The sequence below is a fragment of the Rhinoraja longicauda genome, chromosome 30 (genome assembly GCF_053455715.1).
Source record: "Rhinoraja longicauda isolate Sanriku21f chromosome 30, sRhiLon1.1, whole genome shotgun sequence".
NCBI classification, from domain to species: domain Eukaryota; kingdom Metazoa; phylum Chordata; class Chondrichthyes; order Rajiformes; family Arhynchobatidae; genus Rhinoraja; species Rhinoraja longicauda.
In genome coordinates this window covers 9,137,193-9,164,085 of record NC_135982.1, presented here as the reverse complement: position 1 = coordinate 9,164,085, position 26,893 = coordinate 9,137,193, and the positions used below count along the sequence as shown (strand labels likewise).

General features: G+C 51.5%; 1 protein-coding gene across 1 annotated transcript in view; it reads left to right on the top strand.

Annotated features, from left to right (window-relative positions):
* noc2l (NOC2-like nucleolar associated transcriptional repressor) overlaps positions 1–26,893 on the top strand; it is a 146,197-nt gene that overhangs the window by 34,940 nt on the left and 84,364 nt on the right. The window contains exons 11-12 of the mRNA XM_078425031.1: positions 679–818; positions 23,176–23,287. Of these exons, the coding sequence (XP_078281157.1) occupies positions 679–818; positions 23,176–23,287 (252 nt within the window). The remainder of the gene's footprint in view (positions 1–678; positions 819–23,175; positions 23,288–26,893) is intronic.

Below are 26,893 nucleotides of genomic sequence, written 5' to 3'. Positions count from 1 at the left end.
CCCCTCCTCCACATAAAACGAACTAAAGAACACTAAAAACATACATTTAACACATACCATTAAAACAACAAGGAAGGAAGGAAGGGGCAGACAGACTGTTGGCGAGGCAGCCAGTGCTGGCGCCACCCTGTGGCTAATGTGGAGAGTGTGCAAACTCCACACAGAGGGGGTCAGGGTTTGACGTGGGTCTCTGGTGCTGCGTGGTGCTGGCTCCGCTGTGCCGCACCTAACTGTCCCCCGTAGATTGAAATAAGATTATAACTTGAAGATAGACACAAAATGCCGGTGTAGCTCAGCGGGACAGGCAGCATCTCTGGAGGGAAGGAATGGTTGACGTTTCGGGTCGAGACCCTTCTTCAGACCGAGAATCGGGGGAGAGGGAGCCTGGAGATTTGGATGGGTAAGGTGTGAAAACAACAGATCAAAGCAGATGATAAGGAAATGTAGAATGGTTCATTGTTGGCTCAGGCATGCAATCAGTCAAATTAATCGGAAGGGCAGTGAAACTAGTTGGAGAACTAGGGTGGGGGAGGGACATAGAGAGAGGGAAAGGAAAGGTTACTTGAAGTTGGAGAAATCAATATTCATACCATTGGGTTGTTAGCTGCCAAATTGCTTTCAAAATATTTTGATTATCTGCTTGTCTCTTTTTACTACCCTGCCTGTCTGTATTTACAGGAGACTTATCAGTCTGTCTACAACTGGCAGTTCGTTCACTGCTTGTTTCTGTGGTGTCGTCTGCTGAGCACGGTTTACCCCAACGACATTCTGGAGCCACTCATCTACCCTCTAACCCAGGTTATCATCGGCTGCATCAAGTGAGTAGCACTAACTCACAACCGACACACAATGCCGGAGTAACTCAGCGGCACAGGCAGCATCTCTGGCTTCTCTTCAGGGGCATGCATCTCAGTCGAGCTCCGGTTTAAACCAGCGTCTGCGATTCCTTCCCACTGCTAACTCATTGCCGGGCACACTGAGTGCAGTACGGTGCTCAACCAGATCATTGAGTCAAAGAGTCTTACAGTGCAGAAACAGGCCCTTCAGCCCAGCTTGCCCGCACCGACCAACATGTCCCATCTGCACTAGTCCCCACCTGCCTGCATTCTCTTTGGGTCGAGCTGCTGTCTCAGGGCCAGAGACCCGGGTTCAATCCTGACCTCGGGAGCTGTCTGTGTGGCGTTTGCAAGCTCTCCCTGGGACCGCGCTGGTTTTCTCTGGGCGCTGGGGTTTTCTCCCACCTCCCAGAGATGTACAGGTTTGTAGGTTCATTGGCTTCTGTAAATTGGAGAGATTGTAAAAGTGGGATAACATAGAACGAGTGTACGTGTAATTGATAGTCGGCATGGACATGGTGGGCCGAAGGGCCAGTTTCCACACTGTTTCTCAAAACTGAACTAAATGAGGAACTGCAGATGCTGGCTTATAAAAAATAGACAAAGTACTGGGGTAACTCAACAGGTTATGTTTGGCCAGATGGAGAACGTGATTTTGTAATGTTTTGACTCGGGACTCTTCTGTCATTCTGAAGAATCAGTCGATCTTGAATCAGTCTGAAGAAGAATCCTGACCCGAAATGTCACCTATCCATGTTCCCCAGAGATGCTGCCTGACCCAATGAGTAACTCGTCCTAGTAATTCCTTGATTTTTGCAACAATTCCATGGGGAAATGGGACTGAACGGGAGGGTTTTCCCCGGGTGCTCCAGTTAATAGTCAATAGTATCAATAGTCAATAGTCGTTTATTTGTCACATACACATAAATGTGCAGTGAAATGAAAGATTACCCACAGTCCCACAACAAGAGCAATAAAAATAAGCAATAACACAACATCAAACAAAAAGAAACATCCATCACAGTGAGTCTCCTCCAGTAACCTCCTCACTGTGATGGATGTTTCTTTTTACTCTCTCACTCTAAAGACGTACTGATTTGTAGGTTAATTGGCTTAGTGTAGTTGTAAATTGTCCCTTGTGTGTGTAGGATGGTGTTAGTGTGCACAGGGATCACTGGTCGGCATGGACTTGGCGGGCCGAATGGCCTGTTTCCACGATGTATCTCTAAACTAAACTAAACTTTCCTGAACATTTCTGGAGTTGAGGAAGAAAGTGTTGTTATTAGTTGGAAGGTAACTGCAGGTGCTGGTTTAAACCAAAGGTAGACACAAAACGCTGGAGTAACTCAACGGGTCAGGCAGCATCTCTGGAGAAAAGCAACAGGAAACGTTTAGGGGTTGGGACATTCTTCAGACTGACACAGGGGAACGTCACCTATTGCTTTTCCCCAGAGATGCTGCCTGACCTGCTGAGTTACTCCGGCATTTTTGTGTCGATATTATATGTTCGGGATGTTTTATCAGGACTATCTTTTCCATGTTACTGATGAAGTTTATGTCGCTGCATCAGCGTGGGAGGTGGAGGTGGTGCTTAGTGATGCAGCAAATAGATCTACAGCCTCACAGTGCCGGTGACCCAGGTTCATCATCATCATCATCATCATCATCATCGTCATCATATATATACAGCCGGAAACAGGCCTTTTCGGCCCTCCAAGTCCGCGCCGCCCAGCGATCCCCGCACATTAACACTATCCTACACCCACTAGGGACAATTTTTACATTTACCCAGCCAATTAACCTACATACCTGTACGTCTTTGGAGTGTGGGAGGAAACCGAAGATCTCGGAGAAAACCCACGCAGGTCACGGGGAGAACGTACAAACTCCTTACAGTGCAGCACCCGTAGTCAGGATCGAACCTGAGTCTCCGGCGCTGCATTCGCTGTAAAGCAGCAACTCTACCGCTGCGCTACCGTGCCGGTTGTTCTCTGCCCGGAGTTTGCACGTTCTCCTTGTGACCTCGTGGGTTTCCTCCAGTTGCTCAGGTCATCTACTGAGGCCTTTGTTTCAGTGGCATTATGTTCTTCGGTCCTGCACTAATATGGTCTGGTTAACGTAGCATTAGTGATTATTAATTGATGACATTATGGAACAATGCATATTTATTTGCCGTGTTATTGCATTAACGAACCTGCAAAGCCGCAGCTGGTAAGAATTTCATTGTTCCGTTCCCGTTACATATGGTTATACGCTCCTGACTCTTTTCCCCTCCCACATCCCAAAGTCGGGCGGGACAGTGGCGCAGTGATAGAGCTGCCGCCTCACAGCGCCAGAGACCTAGGTTCAATCCTGGCTAGGGCTGCAGTTTGTACCTTCTCCCTGTGACCTCGTGGGCTTTATAGACAATAGGTGCAGGAGGAGGCCATTCGGCCCTTCGAGCCAGCACCGCCATTCAATGTGATCATGGCTGATCATTCTCAATCAGTACCCCGTTCCTGCCTTCCCCCCATACCCCCTGACTCCCCTATCCTTAAGAGCTCTATCTAGCTCTTTCTTGAATGCATTCAGAGAATTGGCCTCCACTGCCTTCTGAGGCAGAGAATTCCACAGATTCACAACTCTCTGACTGAAAATGTTTTTCCTCATCTCAGTTCTAAATGGCCTACCCCTTATTCTTAAACTGTGGCCCCTGGTTCTGGACTCCCCCAACATTGGGAACATGTTTCCTGCCTCTAACGTGTCCAACCCTTTAATAACCTTATACGTTTCGATAAGATCTCCTCTCATCCTTCTAAATTCCACTGTATACAAGCCTAGTCGCTCCAGTCTTTCAACGTACGACAGTCCCGCCATTCCGGGAATTAACCTAGTAAACCTACGCTGCACGCCCTCAATAGCAAGAATATCCTTCCTCAAATTTGGAGACCAAAACTGCACACAGTACTCCAGGTGCGGTCTCACTGGGGCCCTGCACAACTGCAGAAGGACCTCTTTGCTCCTATACTCAACTCCTCTTGTTATGAAGGCCAACATTCCATTTCCCTGCATGCTCCAGTTTCCCCCCCACACTCCAAAGGCGTACATGTTTGTCGGTTAATTGGCTTCGGTAAAATTGTAAATTGTTCCTAGTTTCCTAGTGTGCGGGGATCGCCGGTCAACATGGACTCGGTGGGCCAAAGGGCCTGTTTCCGCGCTGTATCTCTAAAGTAAATTTCATAAGCGATAGCAGCAGAATTAGGCCATTCCGCCCATCGAGTCTACTCCGCCATTCAATCATGGCTGATCTATCTTTCCCTCTCAACCCCATTCTCCTGCCTTCTCCCCACAACCCCTGACACCCGTAATAAGATCATAAGTAGGGGTTGGTGTGTTAATCAGCCGCTGTAAAAATAACCCGCGTAATTGTGGGGCGGAATCTATGATGGGGAGAGAGAGGGTGGTTGAGAATGTGGGGAGAATAATAATATAGGATTGGTCTAAATGAGTGGTCGGCGGTCAGTATTGACTCAGTGGGCCGAAGGGCCTGTTTCCGTGCTGTATGTCTCTGTGTAGGAAAGAACTGCAGATGCTGGTTTAAATCGAAGATAGACACAAAATGCTGGAGTAACTCAGCGGGCCAGGCAGCATCTCTGGAGAAGAGTAACTCAGCGGGACAGGCAGCATCTCTGGAGAAGAGTTACTCAGCGGGTCAGGCAGCATCTCTGGAGAAGAGTTACTCAGCGGGTCAGGCAGCATCTCTGGGGAAGAGTTACTCAGCGGGACAGGCAGCATCTCTGGAGAAGAGTAACTCAGCGGGACAGGCAGCATCTGGGGAAGAGTAACTCAGCGGGACGGGTAGCATCTCTGGGGAGTAGTAACTAAGCGGGACAGGCAGCATCTCTGGAGAAGAGTAACTCAGCGGGACAGGCAGCATCTCTGGGGAAGTATGTCTCTCTGCTCCATTGTGGCTGTTGCAAAGTTGTGCGTCATCCCCTGCCTTGTGTGTTGATGTTATCCCATTTGGAAACCTTTCATGGAACCAACACTCTCCCTTTGTTCATTCCTTCTTCACTGAGGCTTACGTGACCATCACAACCAGCACCAGTGTGTGAGGGAGGGGGAAATCAGCTAAAGGCATCAAATATTCAAACAATCCACTGACTCTCACTGTGGGATTTCAACATGCGAGCTTCAGCAGTCTACACTGAGGGTGATGGGTTAGTGAGTGATCGGGCCAGGGGAGAGAGAGCGTCCTGTCGGGATGTCGGTTGGTGGGACAGTTCTGCTCAAGAACGCAAAAAGAAACCATGCAGAGAGTTGTGGACGTAGCCCAGTCCATCACCGTTGACTCCATCTACACTTCACGCTGCCTCGGGAAAGCAGCCAACGTAATCAAAGACTTGTCCCAACACGGTCATTCCATCCGCTCCCTGCTCCTGTCCGATAGGAAGAGCAGAAGCTTGAAAGCACGCACCACCAGACTCGGGAACAGTTTTTTCTTCCCGGTTATCTGACTTCCGAATGGGCCTCCCATAAGCTAGGGTACTGTAGGGTTCACCTCCGCCCCATTAGGGACAGTGGACCTTGCCTCTGGAACTTGTGGACTACAATGGTGAGAACCTTAGGCTGAGAACTATATCGGCACAGTGGTGCAGTTGGTCGAGCCGCTGCCTCACAGCACCTGATGCCCGGGTTCGGTCTCGACCTCTGAGTTTGAGCTTTCTTCACATGACCGCATGGGTTTCCTCCGGGCCTTCCTTTTTCCTCCCGTATTCCATAGACGTGCAGGTTTGTAGGTTCAAGGTTTCAAGGTCAGTTTATTGTCGTGTGTACCAATTGAGGTACAGTGAAATTTGAGTTACCATACAGCCATGCCAAGTGAAAAGCAACAAGACACACAACAGACCCTTCGAGTCTGAAGAAGGGTCTCGACCCGAAACGTCACCCATTCCTTCTCTACCGAGATGCTGCCTGACCCGCTGAGTTACTCCAGCATTTTGTGAACACATCAAAGTTAACATGAACATCCACCACAGTGGATTCCACGTTCCTCACTGTGACGGAAGGTAATAAAGTTCAATCTCCTCCCTCTTTGTTCTCCGCGGTCGGGGCAGTCAAACCATCCGCGGTCGGGGCGATCAAACCTTCCGCAGCCGACGATCGAAGCCCCCGTCGGGTTAATCGAAACTCCCGGCGTCGGGGCGGATGAAACCTTCTCTGCGGCATGGAGCTCCCGAGTGGGCCTCTTCTTACCAGAGGTTAATCGGCCCTCTGTAAATAGTCCCGAGTGTGTAAGGAGTGGGAAAGTGGGATAACATAGAACTAGTGGGAGCAGGTGATCGATGGTCAGCATTGACTCGGTGGGACGTAGGTCCTGTTTCTATACTGCATCTCTGAACTAAGTTGAGCTTATAGGACTTGGTATTACAATCCCTACTGTAGTCGGTACCTTCTTAATCTCTTGTTGGGGTAGGGGTAAAGACTTCATTGGGGTCATCAGGTGGGCACCCTCCTTCCTTGGTGTTTCGATGTGATAGGCCCACGATAACCCCAGAGGGCTCAACAGCGACACCTGGAGTCCCAGGTGAGCTCCCCTCCGTTTTTACCCCTGTCGCTGGTCATTTTGCAGCCCAGTTGGAGTCTTTCCTCTTCAGCCACAGCCAGTTGCTGCTTCGCTCGGCAGCCTCTGACAACGACCTGACGGCTTGCCGGAAGGCCTGTCCTCGGACTCCCATTCCCTTCAGGAGTCTGGTTGTTGACATGGCTACAAAGCCTCTACAACCAACCTCTACGGGGAGCACCTGGGCACGCCAGCCGCGTTGTTTTGCCTCGGCTGCTATGTCTGAATACTTCAGGCATTTTCGTTCATGCATTTTCCCTCTGTAAGTTGTCCTGAGTGTGAAAGGAATGGGAAAGTGGGATAACATAGAACGAGTGTGAGCAGGTGATCGATGGTCAGCATTGACTCGGTGGGCCATAGATCCTGTTTCCATGCAGCGTGGGTTTACTAGGTTAATTCCCGGAATGGCGGGACTGTCATATGTTGAAAGACTGGAGCGACTAGGCTTGTATACACTGGAATTTAGAAGGATGAGAGGAGATCTTATCGAAACGTATAAGATTATTAAGGGGTTGGACACGTTAGAGGCAGGAAACATGTTCCCAATGTTGGGGGAGTCCAGAACAAGGGGCCACAGTTTATGAATAAGGGGTAGGCCATTTAGAACGGAGACGAGGAAAAACTTTTTCAGTCAGAGAGTTGTGAATCTGTGGCATTCTCTGCCTCAGAAGGCAGTGGAGGCCAATTCTCTGAATGCATTCAAGAGAGAGCTGGATAGAGCTCTTAAGGATAGCGGAGTCAGGGGGTGGGGAGAGGGCAGGAACGGGGTACTGATTGAGAATGATCAGCCATGATCACATTGAATGGCGGTGCTGGCTCGAAGGGCCGAATGGCCTACTCCTGCACCTATTGTCTATTGTCTGTCCCTGAACTAAAACTAAAACAAACTGTTTAGTCTTCACCTCTCCAATTGACCACACTGGGCTGTTTCTCAGTTTCATCTTTATCTCTCATCTTAACGCTTAGGAAATAAAAAAACAAAGACTGTCAACACTTAGAAGTGCAGGCAACATCTGCGGCAGGAGAAGCAGAATTAATGGTTCAGTTTGTGCCCTTTCATCATTGTAGATGGAACGGAAAATATCATAGACTAGAGGGCAGAGCGTTAAGTTCAGAGGGGGCAAGGTTTAAATGATATGCGTGTGCAGTTTTTTTTGCAGGGGGAGGCGGGTCCTGGGATGCACGGCTTGGGCCGGTGGTGGAGGCCGACACAGTAGCGTTTAAGAGGCTTTTAGCTAGAAACATGGATAGGCAGGGAACGGAGGGATGTAGATTATGTGCAGGCGGAGGAGATTGATTTGTCTAGGCATCATGTTCAGCACAGACGTTGTGGGCTGAAGGGCCTGTCCCTTTACTGTACTGATATGTGTTCTCTTTAAAATGGGGAGGGGGACGAAGGGAATGAATGGGGAGATGTAGAAGAGTGGAGGACACGAGGTTGGGTGATACAAGGATGTCCTTGGGACAGGAGGGCTCCAGATACAAGGGAGAGGTGAGGTAGCTGGGGGCGTTTCTCACAAGGGGTGACCTTATCGAGGTGTATAAAATCATGTGGGGCATCGGTGAGGTGTATGCCTGTATTCATTTTCTAACCCTGCTCATTCAGAGAACTGCCTCTTAAATGTTGTTCCCCTTCCTGCATTCCACATACCCACCACCCACTGTGTGAGACATTCGCCCCTCAGATCCCCCTTTGAAAACCTCATCCCTCTCAGCCTTCACTCGGGGGAAAGCAGACCCAGCCGATCCGATCTCTCTTTATAACTCAGGCCCTCCAATCCGGGCAGGGACTCTGTGAAAACGGACAATCACCTGGAGGTTCTGCTCAGCGGGCCGAGCAGCATCTGTGATGGGGAGCGGAATTGTCAGCGTTTCGGGCTGAAGCCCTGCATCAGGACAGTCTTCCAATTCCTGCTGACTATTTAGACTTTAGTGATACAGCGTGGAAACAGGCCCTTTGGCCCACTGAGTCCGCGCCGACCAGCGATCACCCCGTACACCAGCACTACCATACGCGCGCTCGGGACAATTTACAACTTACCTACAAACCTGTGCAGAGGTGATGGAGGCAGGAACAGCATTTAAGAGGCCATTGGACAGGTACTTGAATGAACCGGCATAGAGGGGTATACAGGTGGGATTAGGGTAGATAGATAGGTCTAAAGAAGGGTCTCGACCCGAAACGCCCTCTCTCCAGAGATGCTGCCTGTCCCGCTGAGTTACTCACACCAGCATTTTGTGTCTATCTTCGATTTAAACCAGCATCTGCAGTTCTTTCCTAGGATAGAGTGGTGTGATGGTTGGGATAGAAGTGGTGGGTCTGTATTCATGCTGGTAACTCTCGCTCTCTCGCTCTCTCTCTCTCTCTCTCTCTCTCTCTCTCTCTCTCTCTCTCTCTCTCTCTCGTGTCACATTGAAGAGGTGATGTCACTGAGTGGGAGTAGCTCTTGAGCTGACATCGACTAGAGAAGATTAGCCCAGCTCGGGGGCAACAACGATACAATCTTTGAACGTGCAAGATGCTTTTCAAAGAGCAACCCCTGGCAAATGAGCGTGAGAGTTTGTGAGAGTTTTCGGACGCGGCTCAGTGGTTCGAAGGAACTGCAGATGCTGGTTTACACCGAAGATCGACACAAAATGCGGGGGGAACTCAGTGGGCCAGGCAGCATCTCTGGAGAGAGAAGGAATGAGTGAAGTTTTGGGTCGAGACCCTCCCTTCTCTCCGGAGATGCTGCCTGTCCAACTGAGTTACCCACACCAGCATTTTGTGTCTGTCTTCTGTGATTCTGGTGCTGTGCCACAAGGGGGCAGCCTGCGCTTTGCTTTGGCGATGCTGTGTCCATGTCTCCAGGCTGAATCTCCAGCTCAGTGTGTCAGCTGCTGTCTCGGGCAGCCAGGGGCGTGAACCGCAAATGCTCCAAACAAACTCCCTCAACGCGAGGAGCACGGCTCAGAGGCTGAAATGCACCGATGCATAAAACACAGAACAGCACGGAAGAGAGGCACAGAAAGCTTGGAGCTTTCCGCGTCTCTCTCCAGCTTTTTTGTGTCCGTCTTCGGTTTAAAGGGGTGGGCCATTTAAGGGGCAGGCCATTTAGAACGGAGATGAGGAAAAACTTTTTCACTCAGAGAGTTGTAAATCTGTGGAATTCTCTGCCTCAGAAGGCAGTGGAGGCCAGTTCTCTGGATGCTTTCAAGAGAGAGTTAGATAGAAGCATAGAAACATAGAAAATAGGTGCAGGAGTAGGCCATTCGGCCCTTCGCGCCTGCACCGCCATTCAATATGATCATGGCTGATCATCCAACTCAGTATCCTGTACCTGCCTTCTCTCCATACCCCCTGATCCCTTTAGCCACAAGGGCCACATCTAACTCCCTCTTAAATATAGCCAATGAACTGGCCTCAACTACCTCTCAATGATAGTGGAGTCAAGGGGTATGGGGAGAAGGCAGGAACGGGGTACTGATTGTGAATGATCAGCCATGATCACATTGAATGGCGGTGCTGGCTCGAAGGGCTGAATGGCCTCCTCCTGCACCTATTGTCTATTGACTTCGGTTCGTTCCTACACATGGGACAGCACAGCAACAGGCCCTTCGGCCCGCAATGTCTGTGCCGAACGTGAAACGAAGTTAAACCAATCTATAGAAACAAGAAGTGTGTAAGATACTGATTTAAACCGAAGGGAGACACAAAATGCTGGAGTAACTCAGCGGGACAGGCAGCATCTCCGGAGAGAAGGAATGGGTGACGTTCGGGTCGAGACCCTTCTTCTTCAGAAAGTTCTGAGTTGCGTCTATCTAGAAACAAGAAACTGCAGACGCTGGTTAATACACAAAAAGACACAGTGCTGGAGTAACTCAGCAGCCCTAAACTGTCACCTGTCCATGTTCTTCAGAGATGCTGCCTGACCTGCTGAGTTGCTCCTTCACGTGATCCATATTCCTCCATTCCCAGCATTTCCATCTGCTTGTCTCAAAACCTCTTCAATTGTGGAAATCCACACATCTGTGTTTAAAAAAAAAACTTCACCCACACACCTTCTTTAAACTTTGTCCCTCTCACCATGAAGTTGCACCCTCTATGTTTTTGACATCTCCACCCTGAGGAAAAAGGTTCTGACTCTCTACCCTGTCTATGCCTTTCATAATTTTATACACTTCTATCAGGCCTCCCAGTGTGCTGAACACAGCACAAACCTCAGCGGTAGAGCTGCTGCCTGGAGACCCGAGATCGATCATGACAGTGGACCCTTCTTCAGACCCAGTCTGAACGAAGGGTCTCGACCCGAAACGTCACCCATTCCTTCTCTCCTGAGATGCTGCCTGACCTGCTGAGTTACTCCAGCATTTTGTGAAATAAATACCTTCGATTTGTACCAGCATCTGCAGTTATTTTCTTACATTACATGACAATGGATGTTGTCTGTGTGGAGTTTGCACGTTCTCCCCGTGAGTGCGTGGACTCCGGTTTCCTCCCACATTCCAAAGACGTGTAAGTTTGCAGGTTGATTGGCTTTTGTAAAAATGTCCCCAGACCGTAGGTTATTTTTAGTGTACAGCATGGACTCGGTGGGCCGAAGGGCCTGTTGCCCCACTGTATCTCTAACCTAAACTGAACTACCCCTGGGGGGGGGGGGGTCTCCATGCTCCCTTGTCATTAATGCTTTCTTGTGATGGGGTCAGAATATCTCTCTCCCCAACTCGACTAGTCGATGTTTCGAGCTGGGACCCTTCTCTAGACCGATTGTAGTGAGGCGGGGAGGAAGCGGGAAGAGAGGCGGGTTTTGGGCCTCACCACTTGCCAGGTAGAAAGGCGGAACTGCAGATGCTGGTTTACAAAGGAAGACGCACGAACGATGCTGGATTAACTCAGCAGGTCAGGCAGCGTCTCCACAGAGGATGGGTAGGTGACGTGTTGGGACGGGAACCTAGTTCAGTCTGAAGAAGGGTCTTGACCCGAAACATCACTCATCCGTGTTCTGCGGAGATGCTGCCTGACCCGCTGAGTTACTGCAGCACTCTGTGTGTTTTCGTGTCAGATCTTGTTTGATCCGAGGGATGTTTAGCATTACGGGCACTGCATAATTTTTATTATTTATTCAACGGATACAAGTATAGCTGACATTTTCTGTGGCTTTTACCTTCATTCAGCTGGGAGACTTGCTGGGCCATTTTAAGATTCCTGTCACACTCTGTTCAAGCTGGGTAAGGGCAGTAGATTTCAATCGCTGAAGAATATTAGGAGACAGTCTGTGAAAGTGGGATAACTTAGAACGAGTGTGAGCGGGCAATAAATTGTCCACGTGGACTGAAGGGCCTGTTTCCATGCTGTTTCAATCAATCAGTCAAACCCCCGTGAGTCAGTTCACGACTTCGTAAATTCCAGGAGCCGAATTAGGCCATTCGGCCCATCAAGTCTACTCCGCCATTCTATCATGGCTGATCTACCTTCCCCACTGAACCCCATTCTCTGGCAATCTCCCCATAACCCCCGACACTCTACCTGAACAACCCGAGATTATTTACCGAAGTTTTAGACTCTGCAGCCTGAAGATCTCTCAGCAGTTACCAATCTATTCCGCTGCGAATTTTATCCTTTGCAGTGAGATGGTGGTTTAAGATGAGGGGGAATCATTTAATGCAGGAAGTGGCGGCGCTGCTCAGCAGCTGCGGCTCACCTGCCGCCCGTTTGTCTTTTGTGCTTTTTTTGGTTTTTGTCTTAATTCTGTGTTTGGATGTGACGTCGTATTTTTTGTGGTTGTGGGGGGGGACGGGGGGACTAATAGAAATTTCGTACGGAGTCTCTTCCGTACGGAGATGCGACCTTTTTCTGGGCCTTGTCTCCATTCCCGCTGCGGCCTACCTTCGGCCGCGGGATTTTCTCCGCCCGGCGGGGGCTTCAATGTCGGGAGCCCCGACCGCCCCGATGTGGCAACTCCAACACCCTGACCGCGGGAGAAGACGGCAGGGGAGAGAGATGACATTCTGGCCTTCCATCGCAGTGAGGAGGTGACTGGAGGAGACTCACTGTGGTGGATGTTTTTTTTCTTTTATGTTGGTTTTATGCTTGTGTGTTTTTTGTTGCTTTCTTTTTATTGTTTCTCATTGATGACTGTGGGTAACGGAATTTTGTCCAAAAACATGTTTTTGGATGACAATATTCTATTCTATTCTACAGGTTCCAAAGACGTACAGGTTTGTAGGTTAATTGGCTGGGCAAATATAAAAATTGTCCCTAGTATGTGTAGGATAGTGTTAATGTGCGGGGATCGCTGGGCGGCACGGACCCGGTGGGCCGAAGGGCCTGTTTCCGCGCTGTATCTCTAAATCTAAAACAAAATCTATAAACACAAACAGCTGGAGTAACTCAGTGGGTCAGGGAGCATCTCTAGAGAACAGGAATGGGTGGCGTTTCGGGTCGAGATGCTTCCTCTCGATCCAAAACGTCACCTATTCCTTTTCTCTAGAGATGCTGCCTGACCCGCTGAGTTACTCCAGCATATTGTGTCTATTTATTTTATCATATCATATCATATCATATCATATCATATATATACAGCCGGAAACAGGCCTTTTCGGCCCACCAAGTCCGTGCCGCCCAGCGATCCCCGTAACATTAACACTATCCTACACCCACTAGGGACAATTTTTACATTTACCCAGCCAATTAACCTACATACCTGTACGTCTTTGGAGTGTGGGAGGAAACCGAAGATCTCGGAGAAAACCCACGCAGGTCACGGGGAGAACGTACAAACTCCTTACAGTGCAGCACCTGAGTCTCCGGCGCTGCATTCGCTGTAAAGCAGCAACTCTACCGCTGTGCTACCGTTACCTTCGGTATAAACCGGCATCTGCAGTTCCTTCCTACATAATGGTTTGCTTTGTGATGCAAAACGAGTCTGTGAATTTATTTATGCTGCCTGGCCCGCTGAATTACCCCAGTATTTTCTTTGTTGTAAACCGGCATCTGCAGTTCCTTGCGACTGAAGTGAATTTATTCTGCGTGATATTGCAATCCTGCTGTGAAGTGACTCCAGTTGAAGTGTTTGGAGACGCCAGGAACTGCAGGTGCTGGAATCTTGAGCCAAACAAAAAGTGCCGGAGGAACTCAGCGGGTCAGGCAGCATCTGGGGAGGGAAATGAACAGGCGCCATTTCGGTTTGGGACCCTTCTTCAGACTGATGATCTTTAGAAGTGATAGAGACAATAGACAATAGACAATAGGTGCAGGAGTAGGCCATTCAGCCCTTCGAGCCAGCACCGCCATTCAATGCGATCATGGCTGATCACTCTCAATCAGTACCCCGTTCCTGCCTTCTCCCCATACCCCCTCACTCCGCTATCCTTAAGAGCTCTATCCAGCTCTCTCTTGAAAGCATCCAACGAACTGGCCTCCACTGCCTTCTGAGGCAGAGAATTCCACACCTTCACCACCCTCTGACTGAAAAAGTTCTTCCTCATCTCCGTTCTAAATGGCCTACCCCTTATTCTTAAACTGTGGCCCCTTGTTCTGGACTTCCCCCAACATTGGGAACATGTTATCTGCCTCTAATGTGTCCAATCCCCTAATTATCTTATATGTTTCAATAAGATCCCCCCTCATCCTTCTAAATTCCAGTGTATACAAGCCCAATCGCTCCAGCCTTTCAACATACGACAGTCCCGCCATTCCAGGAATTAACCTAGTGAACCTACGCTGCACGCCCTCCATTGCAAGAATATCCTTCCTCAAATTTGGAGACCAAAACTGCACACAGTACTCCAGGTGCGGTCTCACCAGGGCCCGGTACAACTGTAGAAGGACCTCTTTGCTCCTATACTCAACTCCTCTTGTTACGAAGGCCAACATTCCATTGGCTTTCTTCACTGCCTGCTGTATCTGCATGCTTCCTTTCATTGACTGATGCACTAGGACACCCAGATCTCGTTGAACTCCCCCTCCTCCTAACTTGACACCATTCAGATAATAATCTGCCTTTCTATTCTTACTTCCAAAGTGAATAACCTCACACTTATCTACATTAAACTGCATATGCCATGTATCCGCCCACTCACACAACCTGTCCAAGTCACCCTGCAGCCTTATTGCATCTTCCTCACAATTCACACTACCCCCCAACTTAGTATCATCTGCAAATTTGCTAATGGTACTTTTAATCCCTTCGTCTAAGTCAGACCCAAGCGGCTTCTGTGTGAAGGGAAATGGTGAAGAGTATCTGAAGAAGGGTCCCGACCGAAACGTCGTCATTCCATATCCCTCCAAATAGAACTCTGCTGAGTTCCTCCAGCAATTTGTTTCAAGGAGAAATCATGCTAAGTATGAAAAATATTTAATTCTCAGATTTCACTTTTGGGTTACCAAAGAACTGATTGATGGAGCAGTTAGCAAACCTGATCTTTCACCTTCTGGGCAAAACCTCACTATTGCCCAAAGCGATCAGTCGAGATTTGCGGCACGGTGGCGCAGCGGTAGAGTTGCTGCCTTACAGCGAATGCAGCGCCGGAGACTCAGGTTCGATCCTGACTACGGGCGCCGTCTGTACGGAGTTTGTACGTTCTCCCCGTGACCTGCGTGGGTTTTCTCCGAGATCTTCGGTTTCCTCCCACACACTCCAAAGACGTGCAGGTTTGTAGGTTAATTGGCTGGGCAAATGTAAAAATTGTCCCTCGTGGGTGTAGGATAGTGTTAGTGTGCGGGGATCGCTGGGCGGCGTGGACCCGGTGGGCCGAAGGGCCTGTTTCTGCGCTGTATCTCTAAATCTAAATCTATTTCCACAATTTATCCTGGTTGTTTGTTTACTATTGTCATGTGTATTGTGAAACGGTGAAAAAAGATGTCATGTGTGTTCTCCAAGCACCAGCATGCCACACGTGAGTAGATCAGAGAGTGCAGCAGAGAACGTAAACAGCGTGCTGAATGTAGTGTCACAGCCTCGAGAAAGTGCAGATGAAGGAATAAAAGTGCAGGGGGCAACAATGATGTAGATTGGAAGATCGGGACATGATCGCACAAACCGGTAGACGCAGTCTTTTGCCCAGAGTGGGGGAAATCGAGAACCAGCGGACACGGGTTTAAGTTGAAGGAGAAAAGATTTAATAGGAATCCGAGGGGTAACTTTTTCACACAAAGGGTCGTAGGTGTATGGAGCGAGCTGCCAGAGGAGGAAGTTGAGGCAGGGACTATCGCAATGTTTAAGAAACAATTAGATGGGTACATGGATAGGACAGGTTTAGTGGGATATATACGGGCCAACGGCAGGCAGGTGGGACTGGTGTTGATGGGAGATGTTGGTCGGTGTGGGCAAGTTGGGCCGAATGGCCTGGTTTGGCACTGTATCACTCTATGACTCTATGAAAGGTCCATTCAAGAGTCTGATAACAGCTGGAAAGAAGCTGTAGATGGAGTTGGTGGTGTGATGTGTGTTCTGAGATGGACTGGGCGACATCCACAACTCTGCAATTCCTTGCGGTCTTGGGCATATCTGCTCCCAAAATAAGGTGTGATGCATCTCGGTGGGATGGTCTCCACTGTGCTTCTGTAGAAGTGAGGAAGAGTCTGGAGACATTCCAAATGTGTTTAGTGTTGGTGACCTTTCCCAACCTAGACTCCCCACCCCAGCACCACCACCCCCCAGACTCCCCACCCCACCCCACCCACCTCCCACTCCCCACCCCTTGTCTCCCCACCCACCCCCCAGACTCCCCACCCCAGCACCACCACCCCCCAGACTCCCCACCCCAGCACCACCAGCCCTCAGACTCCCGACCCCAGCACCACCACCCCCCAGATTCCCCACCCCACCCCTCAGACTCTCCACCCCACCCCACCCACCTCCCACTCCCCACCCCTTGTCTCCCCACCCACCCCCCAGACTCCCCACCCCTCAGTCTCCCCACCCACCCCTCAGACTCCCCACCCCAGCACCACCACCCCTCAGATTCCCTCCCCACCCACCCCCCAGGCTCCCCACCCATCACCCCCCCAGACTCCCCATCCACCCCTCAGACTCCCCACCCCACCCACCCCCCAGACTCCCCACCCCACCCCACCCACCCCCCAGACTCCCCACCCCAGCACCACCACCCCATAGACTCCCCCCCATAGCACCAGGACCCCTCAGACTCCCCACCCCAGCACCACCACCCCATAGACCCCACCCCACCCCACCCACCCCCCAGACTCCCCACCCCACCGTCACCATCACCACCACCCCCTACACTCCCGACTCCACTCCCCCTCAGCCTCTCTGCCCCACCAATCCTTCCCATTCATACTTCTGGCCACACTTCCCCTCCCACATTTGGCCTCCCCCTTTCCCCTCAGATGTCCTCCCCTCCCCACAGATTCCATCCTCCTGCGGTCTTCACCGCCCCTCCCCCCAAGACTAGCCTCTCTTCCCCCCACCCCACTGTCCCAACTGCTCCTGCAATCAGACATCATCTGCCCCCAGACATCATCTGGCCCCGGACCCCCTTTTCCCCTTTGGAGTCACTCCCACCTCTGTCACCCCTTGCCCACTCTCCTTTGTCCCTTCATGTGTCCTTCCTCATCACCCCTTTGTCCCCTCCCCTTGCCCCTCACTGCCCTCCCTCTCACCACTCTCTCCCCCTCCCCTCCTTTCTCGCACACATACAAACACACGCATTGAGCCTTTTTCCCACTCCCTGTGCTGGTGTCAGCTCCCCCCCCCCCCCCTTTCCTTCTTCCTCTCCCCGCTCATTTCCTTTCCTCCTCTCCCAGGTATTTGTCGTGTAGACACAGACCTCCGTCCGCCCACACCCCAGCACTCTGGTAAAATAGATCTGGCTGTCTTCGTAATTATAGTGGCTGCACACACGCATACACACACACATTCACACACACACACACACACACACACACATACACACACGCACACACACACACACAGACACACACGCGCACACACACACACACACACACACACACACACACACACACCCCACACACACACACAGACACACACACATTCACACACACACAGACACACAGACACACACACATTCACACACAGACACACACGCGCACACACACACACACAGACACACATACACACACACACACCCCACACACACACACACAAGCACACGCGCACGCACACACACACAGACACACAGACGCGCACACACACACACACAGACGCGCACACACACACACACACACACAGTGTCAGCCAGCCCGCCTCTCTGAATTAAAGATGTGTGTATCACACACACTCACACACACACGCACACACACACGCAGTGTCAGCCAGCCCGCCTCTCTGAATTAAAGATGTGTGTATCACACACACTCACGCACACACATGCACACACACACACACACACGCAGTGTCAGCCAGCCCGCCTCTCTGAATTAAAGATGTGTGTATCACACACACGCACACACACACGCACACACACACACACACACGCGCAGTGTCAGCCAGCCCGCCCGCCCGCCTCTCTGAATTAAAGATGAATAAATAGCAGGGGTTTTGCAGCCTTTATGTGGTGTGATCGTGTCACTCCTCACCCCCTGCAGTCAGTCTGCAGCCCCTGCTTGGGATTGAGCACAGACAGACCTCAGATGCAGCGGGGTGGGTTTAAACACAGTCAGAGGGCTGCTCAGTGCGTGGGAGTGAGCGCAGGGACTGAGCACAGGAAGCGTGGCGGTGTGGGCCGGGCTGGGTCGGTTGCCCCGGGCAGCCTGCGGTGCCGCTGCTCCGGCCTCTCACTGCTCTCTGCGGCTCTTGGCAGGAGAGCGGAGCTTCCTGGAACAAGGGGCTGCCTTGTCGGAGGCGAGCAGGCTGTCAGCGTCTCGGCAGCCGCGAGGGTGTTTGGAAAAAGCCCCGCGGTGAACAGAGAGCGTGGGCCCTTGTTTTGATTTCAAACAGGACGGTTCGGCGGGGGTTCCTTAACAAAACAGGACGAGGCAGCCGCTCTGGGCCTGGGCTTGTTGAGGGAGGGGCCCTGCTAACTCACCCCATGCTGAAGCCAGCCACCTTCCTTCAGATCGCCACTCGACTTTGCATCGGGGGGGATGCTTGTCTGATGGCTGCAAGGGTTTTCAACTCTGAAGAAGGGTCCCGACCCAAAACGCCACCCATCCATTTTCTGTATATTGCCCTAAGCAGTCTGGTTCATGAGTTCCCCTTTATAGCTGTGATTTAGCCGGCCATTAGCAGGCGAGCAGAGTCACCATCCCTCCTCGTACACCCATGTCTCTACACTTGTAGGTTAATTGGTTTCTGTAAGTTGCCCCCCAGTGTGTAGGATGCAGAGAAGTGGGACAACATGAAGCTAGGTGTGAAGGGGTGACCAGTGTTGGGCATGTACTCGGTGGGCTGAGGGGCCTGTTTCTACGCTGTGACTTTAAACTAAACTCTCTCAGCACTTGCCGGTCAGCTTGGGACCATTACACATTCATTCACGCTTGATTTGCACGGCTTGATGAGGCACGCAAACGAATCCAGTTGCCGGAAAGCTGAGCGACGCTGTATGGGTGATTCTTCCGGAGACAGTGTGATGATGGTGTTGTGCTGTTGCAGAAGTCCAGGGCGTCTTGTGTGCGGGGCTGCACTAATCCTGGCCACTAGCGCGGGCGCTAATCCGATTAGACGACCGTGGCAAAGTCAACCTTCCCCCCCCCCCGCGGGGCAGCTGTGGCGGTGAACAAAGGCTCTCGCTGGAGAATCTCAGCCCCCAAGAGCTGCACCTGACGCCGCCTCAAGATGGACTCTAGTTTGGACTGTGGCGGAATTGGAGGGTTTGGGGAACAAACAGCCAGGATGAGGTTGACATTTTTAGTTTGGAGATACAGCGCGGAAACAGGCCCTTCGGCCCACCGGGTCTTCACCGACCACCGATCCCTGCACACTAACACAAACACAAACACTAACACAAACACGAGCACGAGCACGAACACTAGCACAGACACTGACACTAACACGAACACACACACTGACACTGACATTGACACTAGCACTAACACAAAACACTAACACTGACACACACACACTGACACAGACAGACACTGACACTAACACAAAACACTAACACTAGCACTGACACTGACACAAACACACACACTGACACAGACACACACTGACACTGACACAGACACTCGCACTAACACAAAACACTAACACTAGCACAAACACTAGCACAGACACTGACACTAACACGAACACACACACTGACACAGACACTAGCACTAACACAAAACACATAACACTAGCACTGACACAGACACTGACACAAACACACACACTAACACTGACACTAACACTAACACTCAACAATTATGCCAGGCCAATTAACCTACAAAACCTGCACGTATTTGGAGTGTGGGAGGAAACCGTAGATCCCGGGGCAAACCCACGCAGGTCATGGGGAGTCATGGGTACAAACTCCGTACAGGCAGCACCCGTAGTCGGGATGGAACCCGGGTCTCTGGCGCTGTAAGGCAGCATCTCTGCCGCTGCGCCACCAGTGAGCAACTTTATAGAGACCATCCGGCTAGTGGCTGGCCCAAAGCTGAGGTGGGACCGACATTCAAGGGAGTAAATGCAGAGCATCTCTACAATGCTGGGAACTACATTCTGCACTCTGTATCCTTCCCTGGACCTATTGCACTAGGGTTTGGCTCCATTGTATTAATGTGTAATATTATCTGATCTGCTTGGACGACATGCAAAGCAAAGCCTTCTTGTACATCGGTAGACGTGACAATAATAAACCTACAGGATCCGTGGAGAGAGAAGGAATGTTATTGTTTAAGGTCAATACCCTCTCATAGAACAGCACAGCACAAGAACAGGCCTTTCTGCCCATGGTGCCGAACGTGATGCCAACTACCTGCATATAACTCGTGTCCCTCATTCCCTGCATATCCAACATAAGAATCAATGATCTGATAAACCTCAAATATCAACTCTCCCCCACCCTCCCTCTCCCCCATTCTCTCTTACTCCCCTGTCACTCTCCATCTTTCTCTCCTTTCCCCACTCTTCCCTCTCCCCCTCTCTCTCCTCTCTTCCGTCTCTCTCTCCCCCCCCCCCCCCCCCACTCTATCTCTCCAACTGTCCCTCTCTCTCTCTCCCCCCCCCCCCCCTCTCTCCTCCCTCTCTTTCTCCCCCAGGCACTTTTATCTCCAATTTTCAACATCTCCAGAATTTGGGGGGAAGAGAAACAGACTACATTTTCATTCCCCTCATCGAAACATTAGGTTGGCAATTTATTCCTTCCTCTTTTTTGGGCCATTATGTCATTGTTGGAAAACCCATCCAGTTGTTCTGCCGTTTAATTATTTACACTGTTATTGAACTTAAAATATTTGCTGAGGCTGGATATGCACCAGCAGTGAATCAGCCTGGCAGAAAAGCAGAATGTGTCATCCTATAGTTTGTGCGGTGAGGCCTATCGCTAAAGTATTTGGGTTCAGTATTACTGTCATCTGTGGCTCAGTGGGTCGGTCTTTTGTCTCTGTGTCGGTAGCTGGGGTTGGGTGGTGTGGGGCAGGATGGGGAGGGGGGGAGGGAGATGGAGGAGGGGTGGAGAGAAAGAGGGGGGGTGGGGAGTTGGGGAGGGTGTGGAAAGGAGAAGAGGGGATGGAGAGGGGGAAATGGGGTGGAAAGATGGAGGTGGGGTGTGATGGAGTGGAGAGGTGAATGGGGGAGTGGCAAGGGGTAGAGGTGGAGATGTGGGTGGGTAGGTGGATGGAGGTGTTGGAGAGTTTGGGATAGAGGGGGTGGAGAGTGAATGGCGAGGGGGTGGGGATATGGTACAGAGGTGGGATTCAAGTCCCACTCGCTGGTCTGTGTGCTACATTGATACTGGAGTGGGGGGGGGTTGCTGCAGTTTCTTGTGGCAGTGGCAGTTTCTTTGAGGGTCCTGGCAGCTGACTATCCCTCAACCAAGGCAGTCGAGCCCAGGTTTAGGACGGCATGATGGTGCAGCAGGTGGATCTGTTGCCTCACAGCGCCAGTGACCCGGGTTCGATCCTGACTTCGGGTGCCGTCTATACGGGGGTTTTCACGCTCTTCCTGTGACCACGTGGGTTTTCTCCGGGTTCTCCGGTCTGCTCCCACATTCCAAAGAGGTGCAGGCTTGTAGCTAAATTGCAAAAATTGTCCCTTGTGTGTCGCATGCAAAACTGGGACAACGTAAAACTAGTGTGAATGGGTGATTGAGGGTTGGCGCGTGCTCGGTGGGCCGAAGAGCCTGTTTCCACGCTGTTTCTCTAAAACCTAAAGACCAGGTCCTTCATTGTTGGTGGTGGGTCTTTGCCGTGTGCAGTCTCGTCACTGAGCTGCCTGTGATTTAGTCAGTAATCACCAGGTGAGCTATTTACTCGTCCCTCATACACCCATGTCCACACTAATCCCACTTGCCTGCACCTGGTGCTTATCCCTCCACACCACCTTGTCCAAGTACCGACCCAAACACCTTCTAAAGATCGTACAGGCACTTGTGGTTTACGTGGCGGCTGGGCGCTTGCAAAGCAGTGCGTAAATCTAAAGGCGCGTAACTTAAACATAGGCCAGGCAACGCACACGACTAAGGTGCCAGGCATGGATTTGAGCGCGTTACTCCGAAAATAGGCGCCGGTAAATTAAACTTCGGTAGTAGTTATAGAAGAGCGTTATTCTAAAAGGGCGTAAATCAAACAGGAGTAAAACGCGAGGTGCCTGCTTTAAACATAACTAGACCAAGTGGGTTGGGTCCAAGCCTCTCCTGCATTGGTGCAGCACCCCCTCCTCCCCTTCACCCCTCCCCCATCCCCTTCACCCCTCCCTCTCCCCCCGCCACCCATTCCCCCATCGCCTTCACCCATCCCTCCCCACCCCCCCGACCCCCTCCCCATCCCACCGACTCCATCCTCCCGTCCCTCCCCCATCCCCTTCACCCCTCCCTCCCCTCTTCCCCCTCCCCTCTCCCCTCCCATTCCCCCATCGCCTTCACCCCTTCCCCATCCCTCCCCTCCCCACCCCCCCCGACCCCCTACTCCATACTCCCGTCCCTCCCCCATCCCATTCACCCCTCCCCCATCCCCTTCACCCCTCCCTCCCCTCTTCCCCCTCCCCTCTCCCCTCCCATTCCCCCATCCCCTTCACCCCCTCCCCATCCCTCCCCTCCCCACCCCCCGACCCCCTCCCCCATCCCCCCGACTCCATTCTCCCGTCCCTCCACCATCCCCTTCACCCATCCCCGCCATCCGCCTCCCACCTCGCTACCCCCCTCCCCTCCCTCCCCCCTCGGCCCAACCGTGGAGCCGTTGCCGGGCGGGGAGTGCCCCGGGAAGCGTCTCCTGCAGCCCCGGCTGCAATCTGCGGCAGGGAACGCTGGCGACGACACGGACCCGTTGTCGGGCGGGGAGCGTCTCCCGGGGGGCCGTGGGTGGGCGGGAGTAGACAGGGAGAAGGCACTGACCTTGGCCCCATTTCTCCTGCTGCGATCGGCGGCGACGGCCATCTTGTTGGACCCTCTATCGCCGCCTCTGCGGCGCGCTGCACCATGGGAGGAAGGTCAGGCACAGGGCATGCTGGGACGGGCGCCTGTCCTCTCAAGGCGGTGGGGGGGGGGGGGGAGGGGAGGAGAACGCATTTATTAAACTTTATTAGGTAAATTGTTGATTGTACAAATGGCCTCTTCCTGTTTTCTATGTTTTTATGCGGGTTAGATTGGCAGCGATGGAAATCAGAGGCAGTTATCTCTTGCCTTGTATTTCAGGTTGTTACCCACGCCTCGTTACTATCCTCTGCGACTGCACTGCGTTCGAGCATTGACTCTGCTCTCCGACTGTACCGGCACCTTCATCCCTGTGTTGCCCTTCCTGCTCGAGGTAAGCCCAAACACTCGTTCAGTGGGCTATTTGGCCGAGACTATTAAATGTTGTTTAACATGATTAACCACCTTGATGCCGTTCAAAACACATACAGTAATTTTATAACCCAGTTTACCAGATAATGCACCCGCTGTGTCTTTGCCAAATGCCACTCCAAATACGTGCAGGTGTGTCGGTTGAAGATAGGCACAAAACGCTGGAGTAACTCAGCGGGACAGGCAGCATCTCTGGAGAGAAGGAATGGGTGACGTTTTGGAATGGATGTACCATATCCCCACCCCCTCTCCATTCACTCTCCACCCCTTCTCCCCAGAGTTGCTGCCTATCCCGCTGAGTTACTCCAGCGTTTTGTGTCTATCTTTGATTTTAAACCAGCACCTGCAGTTCTTTCCTACACAGGTATGCAGGTTAGTTGGCTTTGGTAAAAGTGTAGTTTGTTCCTAGTGTGTAGGATAGTGTTGTTGTGCGAGGTGATCGCTGGTCGGCATGGACTGTACCTCTTAAGTGGCAAGAAATGTTGAGTTGCTGCCTATCCCGCTGAGTTACTCCAGCGTTTTGTGTCTATCTTTGATTTTAAACCAGCACCTGCAGTTCTTTCCTACACAGGTATGGAGGGCGTGCAGCGTAGGTTCACTAGGTTAATTCCCGGAATGGCGGGACTGTCGTATGTTGAAAGGCTGGAGCGATTGGGCTTGTATACACTGGAATTTAGAAGGATGAGGGGGGATCTTATTGAAACATATAAGATAATTAGGGGATTGGACACATTAGAGGCAGATAACATGTTCCCAATGTTGGGGGAGTCCAGAACAAGGGGCCACAGTTTGAGAATAAGGGGTAGGCCATTTAGAACGGAGATGAGGAAGAACTTTTTCAGTCAGAGGGTGGTGAAGGTGTGGAATTCTCTGCCTCAGAAGGCAGTGGAGGCCAGTTCGTTGGATGCTTTCAAGAGAGAGCTGGATAGAGCTCTTAAGGATAGCGGAGTGAGGGGGTATGGGGAGAAGGCAGGAACGGGGTACTGATTGAGAGTGATCAGCCATGATCGCATTGAATGGCGGTGCTGGCTCGAAGGGCTGAATGGCCTACTCCTGCACCGTTTTTTATTTTTAATTTTTTTGTATTTACAAATACTTTATTCCAAAACCAAAACCAAACGTACAGAGTAGTAACGCGATCAAATCAAAGGCTGCCTGCCTATATTGGCAGTTTACGAACAAAACAGTTATCAAATGAATATTTCACCAACTTTATCAATAATACATTCGAGCTTCCACCGTGGGAGGGCAGGTAATATGGACGTTGGTTTATTTAGGTTCCGACGTGAGAGGTGGTGAGGCTGCCCTTGTCGTTCAGCCTCGAGGGTCTGGTGGCGTATTGCAATGTGTCGCTATACCTCTGGTGAATATTGATGCAGCACGGCTGGGTTGCTGCATGCTGCATGCTGCACCCCCTCACCTCCCCCCCCCCTCCTCCCCCCCCCCCCCACCCTCCCCACAGGTATCGGCTTCTGCTCCTCTCCGGAGCGTTGTTGAGTCTGCACTTTGCTCTCGGATTTTGTCCCACGTCCCCTCGGCTGTGCTTCGACTTGGACCAGTGCTGCAGGTTAATACAGTCCCGACCACGGGCGCTGCCTGCACATTCTCCCCGTGACCTACGTGGGTTTTCTCTGCAATCTCCGGTTTCCTCCCACACTCCAAAGACGTACAGGTTTGTGGGTTAATTGGCTTGGTATAATTGTGAATTGTCCCTGCTGAGGAAGGAACTGCAGATGCTGGTTCCAACCGAAGATAAACACGAAACGCTGGAGTAACTCAGCGGGTCAGACAGCATCTCTGGAGAGAAGGAATGGGTGAAGTGTCCAGATCCTTCTCCAGACTGCTATTGTCTAGTGTGTAGGAAGGTGTCGGTCTGCAGGGAACGCGGGTGGGCGAGGTGGGCCGAAGTTTGGCCCATCGAATCGATGCCGACCAGTGATCACAAATACTATCCTACACACTAGGGACAATTTACAGAAGCCAATCAACCTACAGACACGCACGTCTCTGGAGTGTGGGGGAAACCCACGCGGTCACAGGCAGAATGAGCAAACTCATTACAGACAGCACCCGAGGTGAGGATTGAACCCGGGTCTCTGGCGCTGTGAGGCAGCAACTCTACCGCTGCGCCACCGTGCCCACACTTTGCGTCGGCTCTCTGCTGCTGCTGCTGCACTGCTGGTGCTGATGAAGGGGGAGGGCAGTGGGGGCAAGGAGGGGGAAAGGTTGACCAAGCCCACAATGCCGGGCGAGTGAAGTGGAGCCGCCGCTGCCAATACCGGCGGTCAGTGCCAACCTCCGGGACGTGCGGATGGGCGGCAGCGCCCCGCGGTTTCTGCGCTCCGCTGCACAGCAGGAGCCCGCATCCTGTGTGTCGCCGAGGGGCGGCAGCTAGCACCAGCGCTCCCCTCTCGCTCCGACCCGCTCGGCGTGACACTTCCTTCCTTCCCCTGCTCGAGATGCTTGCCAGTTGTACTGGTGACAGTGGGTGCAGTGCACGTTGTCTCTCTCTCTCTCTCTCTCTCCTGATCCTCGTGCCTTTGCAAGGTAACGTGGCTCCGTGTAGCGGGTCGCGCGCGGCGTACACACATGGCCCAGGCTCTCCGCTCTCTGCTTCCTCTCGCCTTCCACAGCGCTAACCACATCCGAGGGGAGCTGTGCGGCTTCTTGTCGTCAGGCCGCCCGCCCGTTGCTCGCTGGTTGTGGACGTCTACACCTTTTCAGATTGATTTAATTTTAGTTTTTAATCTTTGCATCGTGAACCTTTTCACTCAGTGCCCTGACAGACATTTTCCAATCCTCTTGAAACCCCGTTAACCCCTTCAGTGGATTTCCACTCTGAGCTCGAGCGTGCCTTTCTGTGGGTTACCTCTCTCTCTCTCTCTCTCTCCCCTTCTCTTTTTCTTTCTCTTTTTCTTTCTCTTTTTCTTTCTCTTTCTTTCTCTCTTTCTTTCTCTTTTTCTTTCTCTTTTTCTTTCTCTTTTTCTTTCTCTTTATCTTTTTCTTTCTCTTTTTCTTTCTCTTTCTTTCTCTTTTTCTTTCTCTTTTTTCTTTCTCTTTTTTCTCTTTTCTTTCTCTTTTTCGTTCTCTTTTTCTTTCTCTTTTTCTCTCTCTTTTTCTCTCCTTTTCTCTCTCCTTTTCTCTCTCTTTTTCTTTCTCTCTCTCTCTCTCTCTCTCTTTTTCTCTCTCTCTCTCTCTCTCTCTCTCTTTCTCTCTCTCTCTCTCTATCTTTCTCTCTCTCTCTTCCTTTCCCCCTTCCTCTGCTGAGGTTGCAAGCCCTTCTTGTGTCATACCCTGTGTGAGTAATCGCAGGTGAAGCTCTGGGTTAACGGTGGCAAAGGCGGGTGATAAAGAACTTACAACAGTACATCAGAGGACAGGCCCTTCAGCCCACAAGGTCCATGCCCAATACGATGCAGGGTTAACTAATCTCCTCTGCCTGCATGTGATCCATACCCCTCCGTTCCCTGCATAATCATGTGCCGATCTCAAAGCTTGTCTCCACGTCCTCAATGGCATATCCCCACCAACTCTCACCAACTTCTACAGATGCGCCACAGAAAGCATT